This window comes from Nerophis lumbriciformis, linkage group LG10, assembly GCF_033978685.3.
Source record: "Nerophis lumbriciformis linkage group LG10, RoL_Nlum_v2.1, whole genome shotgun sequence".
In the NCBI taxonomy this organism is placed as follows: Eukaryota; Metazoa; Chordata; class Actinopteri; order Syngnathiformes; family Syngnathidae; genus Nerophis; species Nerophis lumbriciformis.
In genome coordinates this window covers 19,613,277-19,625,691 of record NC_084557.2, presented here as the reverse complement: position 1 = coordinate 19,625,691, position 12,415 = coordinate 19,613,277, and the positions used below count along the sequence as shown (strand labels likewise).

Genomic DNA, 12,415 nt, shown 5'->3' with positions numbered 1-12,415 from the left:
AGTGTGAATTGGGCTTTACAGGACCGCAATGTGACCAGCGTAAGCAATTTTTTAAATTACTGCCCAGTCCGTCTAGGATTTTTGTCACAACCTGCACGGAACGAAAACAAATTTACACCAGCGATGCCCGCGCTCATATGCACCTGTCAAGACACATGTACATATGCTACATTAGTTTAACCATTACAGCAGGACAAAGCAGCAAACTTTTCCATACTGCCCCCCCAAAAAAAGGTAAAACCTGCTGTGTAGGAACATTTTGGGTTATTAGAAAATGACCATGGATTTATTGAAGACGATGGCTAACCCATTTGCAAATCTGCCAAAAAATGCTACGGCTAAAGAGTCTAATCCAGGGGTGTCAAACGTACGGTCCGAGGGCCGACGAACAGGTTTTATCCGGCCCGTGGGATGAGTTTGCTAAGTATAAAAATTGACCTAAAATTTTTGAATGAAAGAAACAGCTGTTCTAAATGTGTCAAATGGATATCTTAATTATTCATATCTTTGTAGATGATGCCACATTCAGACAAATTAAACCACATGATGTTAGTACATCAGTCGAGGAAAATGATCAAACTGCATAAATAACATCCTGCAAAAAAGTCAACCATTGTCTTATATTATTAATACTATTTCTAATGAATAGGGTTGTACGGTATATTAGTATAGTACCGCGATACTAATTAATCATATTCGGTACTATACCGCCTCTGAAAAGTACAGTTCCGCCATCCCCCGCATTCCCCCGCCGTCGTCACGTCGTGACATTGCTGGTTTTACGAGCAGACGAGCATGTACGGCAGCGCACAATCACAGAGTACTTACAAGCAGACACAGTGTGTAGACAGAAAAGGGAGAACGGACGCATTTTGGCTTAAAAACTAACGATAAAGGTGAAGTTATAACACTGAAACGCCCTCAGGAAGAGGTGCTTTAAGACATGACTAGCTAGCTAGCGGCTAACGTCCATCCGCAATCGGCAGTGTTTTAGCAACTTCTAAATCACTAATTCTCGCCTCCATGGTGACAAATAAAGTAAGTTTCTTACAAGTATCATCCCTGCAGGACGAGGAATAGCTAAACATGCTTCACTACACACCGTACACCGGTGTCAAAATGTAAACAAACGCCATTGGTGGATCAACACCTGACATCCACTGTAATGATACCAAGTACAAGAGCGTATCTAGTCGATACTACTATGATTACGTCACATTTTTTTGGCATCACATCTTCTTTCGTTTTAAAAAATATATATATTCTGTTTAGAAACTCAGGAAATATGTCCCTGGACACATGAGGACTTTGAATATGACCAATGTATGATCCTGTAACTACTTGGTATCGGATTTATTCCCAAATTTGTGGTATCATCCAAAACTAATGTAAAGTATCAAACAACAGACGAATAAGTGATTATTACATTTTAACAGAAGTGTAGATAGAACATGTTAAAAGAGAAAGTAAGCAGATATTAACAGTAAATGAACAAGTAGATTAATAATTAATTTTCTACCACTTGTCCCTAATAATTTTGACAAAATGATAAAGGACACAATAAGTTACTGCATATGTCAACAGACTAAATTAGGAGCCTTTTTTGCTTACTTACTAATAAAAGACAAGTTGTCTTATATGTTCACAATTTTATTTAAGAACAAACTTGCAATAAGAAACATATGTTTAATGTACCCTAAGATTTTTTGTTAAAATAAAGACAATAATGCAGTTTTTTTGTGGTACCCTTTATTTAGAAAGGTATCAAAAAGTATCGAAATAATTTTGGTATTGGTACCAAAAAATTGGTATCGGGACAACACTACTAATGAATGTATTTATTTTTTACAATACATTTTGTTTTAAATGTAATATTTTAAAATGTTGTGATAATGTTATAACTTGATTACTGCTAATTCCAACAGTATTAAATAACACATCAAAACCTCTATCCAATGTTGATGTTATTTTAATATTTTTTTGTTGTGAAATTATTCAAGGCATAATAATCGTGATACTTGGTATACCGTGATTATTAATTAGACTATAATCGTACTGTCAAAATCAAAAATTATCGCATTCCTAGTTTGAGTGGTACTGAGACAAATTTGATTGGTGCTAGATTGTGCTTATTTTGCAGGTATTGGTTGAATTTGCGTGAATTGCAGTCATCACAACATCGTGAAATCCTGAAGGGGACTAACTCAACTAAAAACACAAAATGTTTTTACTTAAGTTAATTTTTATCCTCAAACAGCATTTTTTCCCTCCCTTAAAAACATCACTCTGCTCCGGTGAAAAGATTGCATTACTGTGGTATTTCCATTTGACAGCTAAATTATTTGAACATGTTTTGTGTGTTCTTGATGGACCAGCCGTTGCAGAATTCTCTTTTGACGGACGCAGCCACATTCAGTTCCAGCTGTTATGGTCCCTGCCTGCCAGACAGACAAAGGTTCAGGCCGGGATTCGGACACGTGCCACTTCTGGTGTCATCCTCGGCTTGCTCTCTCAGGAGCAGAACGAATACCTACGTTTAGAAGTAAGTCACGAGTAGTTCCTATATCTCCACCTTGATTGCTCTGATTGTCTTGTTTGTGTGCTTTTAAATGATGATTAGGGCCATTATATTGATGGCCATGAATGCTTGCCAAGCTGAGAGTGAGTAATAACGGGGTCCGACTTATATGGTTGGCCACTGAGGGGGCTGGTGATTGGCATGTGTACTTTTTCAGCCAGTTTACTGTTGGTTTGTTTACAACAGTGTTTTTCAACCACTATGCCGCGGCACACGTGTGCCAGAGATACAATCTGGTGTGCCATGGGAAATTATGTAATTTCACCTATTTGGGTAAAAATATTTTTTGTAAACCAGTGATTATAGTCTGCAAATTATGTGTTGTTGTTGAGTGTCGGTGCTGTCTAATAACCGTGCAATACTCTTCCTTATCAGTAGGTGGCAGCCGGTAGCTAATTGCTTTGTAGATGTCGGAAACAGCGGGAGACAGTGTGCAGGTAAAAAGGTGTCTAATGCTTTAACCTAAAATAAACAAAAGGTGAGTGCCCCTAAAAAAAGGCATTGAAGCTTAGGGAAGGCTATGCAGAACGAAAATAAAACTGAACTGGCTACAAAGTAAACAGAAACAGAATGCTGGACGACAGCAAAGACTTACTGTGGGGCAAAGACGGCGTCCACAAAGTACATCTGAACATGACATGACAATCAATAATGTCCCCACAAAGAAGGATAAAAACAACTGAAATATTCTTGATTTCCAAAACAAAGTAGATGCGGGAAATATCGCTCAAAGGAAGACTTGAAACTGCTACAGGAAAATACCAAAAAAAGAGAAAAAGCCACCAAAATAGGAGCGCAAGACAAGAACTAAACACTACACACAGGAAAACAGCAAAAAAGTCAAAATAAGTCACGGCGTGATGTGACAGGTCGTGACAGTACACCTACATTGAGACAAGAGCTATATTGATGCGTGGTTGGTTATGGTTTAAAGTCATATCCAACAATTGCAACAACAAATTTTTACTGTCAACTGAGTTTCTTTTTTTTAATAATTTCTGCTGGTGGTGTGCCTCCGGATTTTTTCAACGCAAAAAAATATGCCTTAAGGTTGAAAAACACTGGCTTACACAATGACTTCCAGAAAAAATACCATCCCTATGCTATTTGATGTCCTTTCTCTTTCTGGTTTAAAGTTTCAAAGCCAGCAAGTGCACAGTAATTGTGCACTTGTGAAGGTCACAGGCGATGCTATTGAAGTTTTTGAAATGTCTCACCGCATTCCTCTCTCTTTAAATCTTTTGTGGAGTGTGTTGTCCACTTTCCCAAGTCCCTCCTGGTCTTAGATTGCCACGGGGGGTGTGAAACGTAAGTGTGAATGGGTAAATAAGGTAACATTGCTTTGGAAAGGTAGTAATGTGCCATTTAAATATTGTCTATTTCCTGTTTCGTTTAAATGACACATTGCTGATGGAACATTTCACTTTTTTTTTCCTATTCATCTAATTTCCTGGTGGGTCAAATGCAAACAGCACTTGGAAGTAAACGGCTGTCAGACGGTGTTTGGACATTCACTATTGATAAAATTACAGGTCAGCTGTTTGCAGAGAAGCTGTTTCACTGAGGTTGCATTCTGTGTTGCTAGTCAAGCAATCAATCAATCAATGTTTACTTATGTTTACACCCGAATAGGTTTTTCAACCTGATTTATGATACAGATATATACTATCATATATACTATCATCATAATACAGTCATCACACAAGATAATCATCAGGGTGTATACATTGAATTATTTACATACAATTTGGGGTGTGGAGGGGTGGTGGGGGGGTTAGGATTGGTTGTTATCATCAGTCATCAACAATTGAGAACAGAGAAATGGATATTGAAACAGTGTAGGTCTGACTTCGTAGGATATGGACAGCAAGTAGTGGACATAGAGAGAGAAAAAGACATCAGAAGGCATAAGAAAAGTATCTACATTTGATTGTTTACATTTGATTATTAACAATCCGAGGAGGGTGTTAGTTTAGGGTTGAAGTTGCCTGGAGGTGTACTTTTATTGCGGTTTTGAAGGAGGATAGAGATGCCCTTTCTTTTATACCTGTTGGGTATAAAAGAGGGTGTTACCATTTAGTGGTCAATTGTACGGAATATGTACTTCACTGTGCAACCTACTAATAAAAGTCTCAATCAATCAATCAATTATATAGCCCTAAATCACGAGTGTCTCAAAGGGCTGCACAAGCCACAACGACATCCTCGGCTCAGATCCCACATCAGGGCAAGAAAAAACTCAAGTCGGGTGGGGGACGGCGTGGCGAAGTTGGTAGAGTGGCCGTGCCAGCAATCGGAGGGTTGCTGGTTACTGGGGTTCAATCCCCACCTTCTACCATCCTAGTCACGTCCGTTGTGTCCTTGGGCAAGACACTTCACCCCTTGCTCCTGATGGCTGCTGGTTAGAGCCTTGCATGGCAGCTCCCGCCATCAGTGTGTGAATGTGTGTGTGAATGGGTGAATGTGGAAATACTGTCAAAGCGCTTTGAGTACCTTGAAGGTAGAAAAGCGCTATACAAGTATAACCCATTTATCATTTATAAGTCTAGTCGTCTTTATATGGCCTCATGTCTTGTCTTTTTTGGGGACTTTAGACAACATATGGAAAAACATTGTTGTCCTCTTTCCTTTGTAATTCTCCCTCTGTGACAGTGGAATGAAGAGGTGAGCTTGTATAAAATATGCGATATATGCCAGCTGCAACCCACATGAGCCTCTTCTGCATAGCTTGTTTCTTGGAAACACTTGAGCCAAACACAGACACTCATTTAAAGGGAGCAACTTTTTTTTGGGCAGTTGATAAGGGGTAGAATAAATTGTATTCTTTGGTCTGCCAAACTCTATGTGTAAACATATGTGTTCTTTGGGTTCACATACATACATTTAAAATCAATTAAACGTTATTTAGAAAGCACTTTTCATAGAAATCTGTGGGTGGTAAAGGTAATGGACTCAAACTTTAACTTTACCAGCCACATTAATTCAATAACATCAGCAGCATTTTACCACCTGGAGAACATTGCCGAAATCAGACTTGCCTGTTTGAATTCAATGTTTTCAATCAATCAATGTTTATTTATATAGCCCTAAATCACAAGTGTCTCAAAGGGCTGCACAAGCCACAACGACATGCTCGGTACAGAGCCCACATAAGGGCAAGGAAAAACTCACCCCAGAATTAGACTTCAAATGACTAATCCATCCATGCCTTTGTCTCCAGTAGACTACTGAAATGGCCTTCCAGCTGGGCTCTCTAAAAGGGCTGTAACCCAGTTGCAGTACATTACAATGCTGCTGCTGGAGTCTTGACTAGAACCAGGAAAAATGACCATATTAGTCCAGTGTTCAGATCACTGCACTTACTACCTGTTGCTCAGAGAACAGACTTTAAAACAGCTCTGCTTGTGTACGAGTCTTTTAATGGTCTTGTGCCAAAGTGCATCTCTGACATGTTAGAGACATATGAACCATCTGGGGTCTAAGAACCTCAGGACGAAACATGCTGAGGTTGCATTTCAGTTTCATGCTCCTAAAATCTGGAATTGTTTTCCCAATTATGTGAGACAGGTCCCAACGTTGGCAATGTTCAAATCCAGGCTGAAAACACTTTTTGTATTGTGCATATGACAATTGAAAGTATTTTATCTACACTCTTTGATTTTAATTTTAATTATAATAGTTTAATGTTAATACTATTTTATGTTTTTAATTAAAATTATGATTACTTTTATGATTGCCTTTCTTTGCCATACATAAAATAAATGCAACACAAAGTGCTTTACAGACTTAAAAACAATACCCCGATGACCCACATCCCACATCATCAATCACACACACACACACACACACACACACACACACACACACACACACACACACACACACACACACACACACACACACACACATACACACACACACCCACACAAACATGCGTGCACAATTGAGTGCATTGCTGAATACAGAGGCGCTACGTGAAGAAACACTATCACAGGAGCCATCTGCACCAGGAGGTCACCAGACCACGGCCACCAGTACCCTGACACAAAGCGTCCCCACAGCCATGGCCGATAATCCCAAATGCAGAGGGCTCCCTCTAAGGAATGCTGGGAAGTAAAAATAATAAAACATGTAAAATAGTAAGAACCCTGAGTAGGAATAAAGCATAAAATACAAGTAAAACATATTTTGAAGATTAAAAAAAAAAAAAAAAAAAAAAAATATATATATATATATATATATATATATATATATATATATATATATATATATATATATATATATATATATGTATGTATGTATGTATGTATGTATGTATATAGTCGTGGTCAAAAGTTTACATACACTTGTAAAGAACATAATGTCATGGTTGTCTTGAGTTTCCAATCATTTCTACAACTCTTATTTTTTTGTGATAGAGTGATTGGAGCACATACTTCATTCATGAAGTTTGGTTATTTTATGAATTTATTATGGGTCTACTGAAAATGTGACCAAATCTGCTGGGTCAAAAGCATACATACAGCAATGTTAATATTTGGTTACATGTCCATTGGCAAGTTTCACTGCAATAAGGCACTTTTGGTAGCCATCCACAAGCTTCTGGAAAGCTTCTGGTTGAATTTTTGACCACTCCTCTTGACAAAATTGGTGCAGTTCAGCTAAATTTGTAAGTTTTCTGACATGAACTTGTTTCTTCAGCATTGTCCACACTTTTAAGTCAGGACTTTTTGACGTGTGTTTGGGGTCATTGTCCTGTTGGAGCACCCAACTGCGCCCAAGACCCAACCGCCGGGCTGATGATTTTAGAGTGTCCTGAAGAATTTGGAGGTAATCCTCCTTTTTCATTTTCCCATTTAAAGCACCAGTTCCATTGGCAGCAAAACAGGCCCAGAGATACTACCACCACCATGCTTGAAGGCCTCACCTTTTCTACTCCAAAAATATTGTTGGGTAGATAAGACCTTCTGGAGGAAAGTTTTGTGGTCAGATGAAACAAACATGTATATATATATATATACTATATATATATATATATATAAATATATATATATATATAGTATATATATATATATATATATATATATATATAGTCCATCCATTTTCTACCTTTTGGAGCCTCTAGTAAATATAGAATATATAAATATAACTAAATAAAATCTAGCATAACTTGTTGGCATTCTTTAGTCTCGGAAGACAAAAGAGTTGGCGCTTTTGGAGTCAATCACTCGGTGGAAATGCAGTGCCGGGTGTGGCTGCAGAGTTTGATCCTGGAGCGACATGTCCTGTTGCATGTGCTGCACGTGAAGACGGTGTCAATAGGAGGCGCCGTGTCCGCCCTCTTGCGTCTGCTGTTCCTCCTTTCCTCCCACTGCTCGTCTCTCTTCTGCTCAGCCGTCTGGATGGCCGATCTAGTGGCAAGTTGCCAGGGTTTGCGGTCTACTGTCACTGCTTCCAAGCCTGTTGGCATTATGTCACCTGCCTTGAGGTTGCGCTTGCACACATATTTATAGCGGAGAATGGGCCTTCCTGTTGGTTTGGAGCCAGCGGCGAGTTCCCCGTACAGTACGTCCTTGGGGATTCTGCCATCTTGCATGCGGGTGACATGGCCAAGACACTACAGGCATCTCTTGATGAGCAGGGTGAACATGCTGATGGTTCCTGCCCATGCTAGGATGTCTTTGTTTGGAATGTGGTCTTGCCATGAAATGCCTAGCATCCTCCTAAGGAATCGGAGATAAAATGTGTTGACCCCTTACTCCCGACTTTCCTGTCGGGAGTAAGGGGTCCAACTCTCACTTACATACAACAGAGTGCTTAGCACACAGGCTTGATAAACTTGGATCTTTGTGTTGGTTGTGAGCATGGAGTTCCCCCACATTCTCTTTGATAGGCTGGCCATGGCTGTTGCGGCTTTACAAATTCTGGTGCTCAGTGTCCGGTTTGAGGCTGCTGGAGATGGTAGAACCAAGGTAGGTGAATTCCTGCACCATTTCAGAGGCGATTGCTCTAAGACTGCAAGGGAAGCTCAGCTTCCCCTAAAATGTCAAAAAATAAGTGATTACAAATATAGTGTTGTGTGTGCATGTCAGTGACGTGCGGTGAGGTTCATGGCTGGTGAGGCACTGACGTCATCACAGTCAGATTTACAAACATATGAACCCTAAAGAGTATCTTATTCACCATTTGATTGGCAGCAGTTAACGGGTTATGTTTAAAAGCTCATACCAGCATTCTTCCCTGCTTGGCACTCAGCATCAAGGGTTGGAATTGGGGGTTAAATCACCAAAAATAAACTTTAACTTTACACATACAAACTGTAGCACACAAAAAATCACATAAAAAAAAAAAAAAATGTTATTATGGTCTTACCTTTACTTATAAATGAAGTCCATGCGCCGCTCCTTCTGAACAAAAGCATCGATAACTTGTTTATAGAAGTCTTCCTTATCTTTCTTCAGTTTTAAAAGTCTCTCTGTCTCGATGGAGATCTTCCTTTAATTATTACCTCCTGCTTCGATTGAAAGTCCAGTTTAGAAAACTGTTTTATTTTAGATATGTAATCCTCCATGTTAAAAGTCCAGGCGAGAGGAAAAAATAAACGATCGCTAACTGTTGCTGCTTGTTGTCACTTATTCTGCAGCCGAGTAGTCGCAAAAATGATTCCTGTGATCACTAGCACCCTCTACCACCATGAGGCGGGATTACTGCGAGCCTCAGCCAAAGCGTCTTCGCAGCCGTTTTATGATTGCTCAGCACAAGAAATACGTTAGACACATACAGTTGTTGACAAAATACACTGTACATTACATACCTCAGCTAACTAAACTATGGAAATGTATAATATAATTCATATAGCAATACGGTCTCACTGCACAGCAGGCCAGCAGTTAGCCGAGTCATTGCGCAATCCATGGTGAGGCTTAACTGGCTGCTGATCACCGCAAGTCTCTTCTCAGTATTTGAACAGCAAATGTGAAAATTCAGCGATTTTGAATAAAAATAATCTAAAACTGGTGAAGTTAAATGGAAAATAACTTTATAGTATAATCACTGGATACATATAACAATTTAATTTTCTTTTTTCTTTTTAAGTTTTTTTCTTTCCATGATGGCACGTGAGGCCCCGCCTCACTTGCCTCCCCTGACTGCACGTCACTGCATGTTATTGACTGAATATGCGCTACAACGCGCTCTTTTGTTCAGAATCAGCTTCTTATCACTGGTAACGACGCAGCTTTCCTCTCTCTCATTCCCGCAGCTTCACGGTGCTTTAAACAGTGTAGACGCTGGCCGTCCACAGAGTTCATACATTGCAGCGATACGAGACGAGTCATTGGATACATTTTTAAGTTCAAGTTAAAGTGCCAATGATTGCTACACACACACTAGGTGTAAATTATTCTCTGCATTTGACCCATCACCCATCACCCCAGCGGTGGCCACACCCGGGAATCATTTTTGGTGATTTAACCCCCAATTCCAACCCTTGATGCTGAGTGCCAAGCAGGGAGGTAATGGGTCCCATTTTTATAGTCTTTAGTATGACTCGGCCGGGGTTTGAACTCACAACCTACCGATCTCAGGGCGGACACTCTAACCACAAGTCTGCTGGGCTTTGTGCCGCCCATCGGACTCTCAGCGTCTCTGGGGGTTTATGGGGCAGTGGGCTGGCCTCGGCTGGCACGGACGCTCAACTTCTGCATGATGATTGTATGATCTGTCTAAGGCTGATTCCCTTTTTGATTGACAGCAAAATGAGCGAATCAGCGATCTTGTGTTGTAAACGTCGGTGGGAGTATTTTTCAATATTTATTCTGTTCTTCTGAGTTGAACCGGAGACTTTCCTGATCCTCTTAGCGTCATTTTCTTTGTTAAAACGACTAGCGACAAATAGAGCTTCTATTTCTGGTGTTTTTTTTGTGTTTGGAGACTGACTTCTTTCACTCTGCAGTTTCTGTCCCTACCGAGCAGCGGGTGCTGCTGAGCCCCTCCACCGTCTTAAAGCACTCACAGGCGGACACATTCGCACTAGCCTCGCGCCAGTTGCACTTAATGGCAGATAATTTGAATGTTTTTTTGTTTTTTTTATTGAACAACAAACATACATTTATAATGCACACAAATGCACACATGTGTACAAACTATTGTCATTAGTGGCAAAGATTAGAGCTACATCCGCAGGTGTAGAGAGGAGCTTCTCCTGTTTAAAACGGCTCAAGTCTTACACCCACAACACCATGGGCCAAGGCCGTTTGAAGTTAAAGTACTAATGATTGTCACACACACACACACTAGGTGTGGCGAAATTATTCTCTGCATTTGACCCATCACCTTTGATCACCCCCTGGGAGGTGAGGGGAGCAGTAGACAGCAGCGGTGGCCGCGCCCGGGAATCATTTTTGGTGATTTAACCTAGGCAGCCTAGCTCTGCAGGCCATTGAGAGGACACTTGTCAAATCCCTAGTCTGCAAAAAGTCAGTGTTCAAAAACAAGAAAAAAAAATACAAAAATTGGGGGTATTTTATTTGAACTAAGCAAAATTATCTGCCAATAGAACAAGAAAATTTGGCTTGTCAAGACTTTCCAAAACAAGTATATTCTCACTAATAACAAGTGCACTTTTCTTGGTAGAAAAACAAATGAGACCTTTTTGCTCAATATTTTGAAAAATATTCTTAAATTAAGTAAATGCTAGTGCCATTATCTTGACATAATGATATGCGCTTGGCATCATGATTTTTTTTTTCATGCTTGATGTAAGAAATTATTACTTTAAAAAAGTAGTTTTATACTTGTGAGTGTTAAGGACACAGCTTTGCATCAGTTGATATTCGAGTTTCAAGCATGTTTTACTCAATATAGGTCATAAAATCTCAGCAACAAGCCTGTAATATCTTACTGAGATCATTTAGGACCAAAACCCTTAAAACTAGTAAAACACTCTAACATAAAATCTACTTAGTGAGAAGAATTATCTTATCAGACAGAAAATAAGCAAATGTCACCCTTATTTGAGATATTTAATCTTACTTAGATTTCAGTTTTTGCAGTGTGGTACGACAGGGTCACAAATCACTTTCTTAAAAAGGAACGGAGGATAGAATTGACGTATAAAGAAACCAACACATTTTATGATGTAGGCAGAAATTGAGCTTCCCCTCCTTCAGAGACCAGCATCCGCCACTGCACCATATCCAGTATGTTGTCACCATTGGAGATGCAAGGAGCGGGGCTGGCGTCTTGGCAGAGGACGTTGCTCTTTTTCATGCTGATTGTAAGACCAAACTCTCTGCATTCGTCAGCAAAACAGTGTATGAGCTCCTGTAGGCCACGCTCAGTGTGTGTTGTCAGGGCGACATTGTCCGCAAACAGCATCTCCCGGATGATAACTTTTCTCACTTGCGTGTACCATATTTTTCGGACTATAAGTCGCAGTTTTTTTCATAGTTTGGCCGGGCTCCAGTGCGATTTATATATGTTTTTTTCCTTCTTTATTATGTATTTTCGGCAGGTGCGACTTATACTCCGGTGCGACTTATACTCCGAAAAATACGGTAGTATGCATGGAGGCGTGCAAGATAGAACAGGCTGCCATCGCTCCAGGTGTGAATGTACATATCTTCTTCAGACTGGCTGAAAGCAGATCGCTACAGCAGAGAGAACGGGATGCCGAAGAGTGTCGAAATTCCACATAACTAATACGATAAAAAGAGTAGTATAAATGACTTCAATTATATTGATACATATTATGTAAAAGCACGGGCAGCACGGTGGAGGAGGGGTTAGTGCGTCTGCCTCACAATAGGAAGGTCCTGGGTTCGATCCTGCGCTCTG

At 40.0% G+C, this 12,415-nt stretch overlaps 1 protein-coding gene across 2 annotated transcripts in view; it reads left to right on the top strand.

Moving 5' to 3' along the window:
- The window catches only part of LOC133612574 (neural-cadherin-like), a 347,009-nt gene that overhangs the window by 270,510 nt on the left and 64,084 nt on the right, over window positions 1-12,415 (top strand). For both annotated transcript variants that reach the window (XM_061970110.1, XM_061970109.1), the window contains exons 27-28: window positions 1-39; window positions 2,376-2,542. The exon at window positions 1-39 is cut by the window's left edge and continues 151 nt beyond it. In XM_061970110.1, coding sequence (XP_061826094.1) covers window positions 1-39; window positions 2,376-2,542 — 206 coding nt within the window. The remainder of the gene's footprint in view (window positions 40-2,375; window positions 2,543-12,415) is intronic.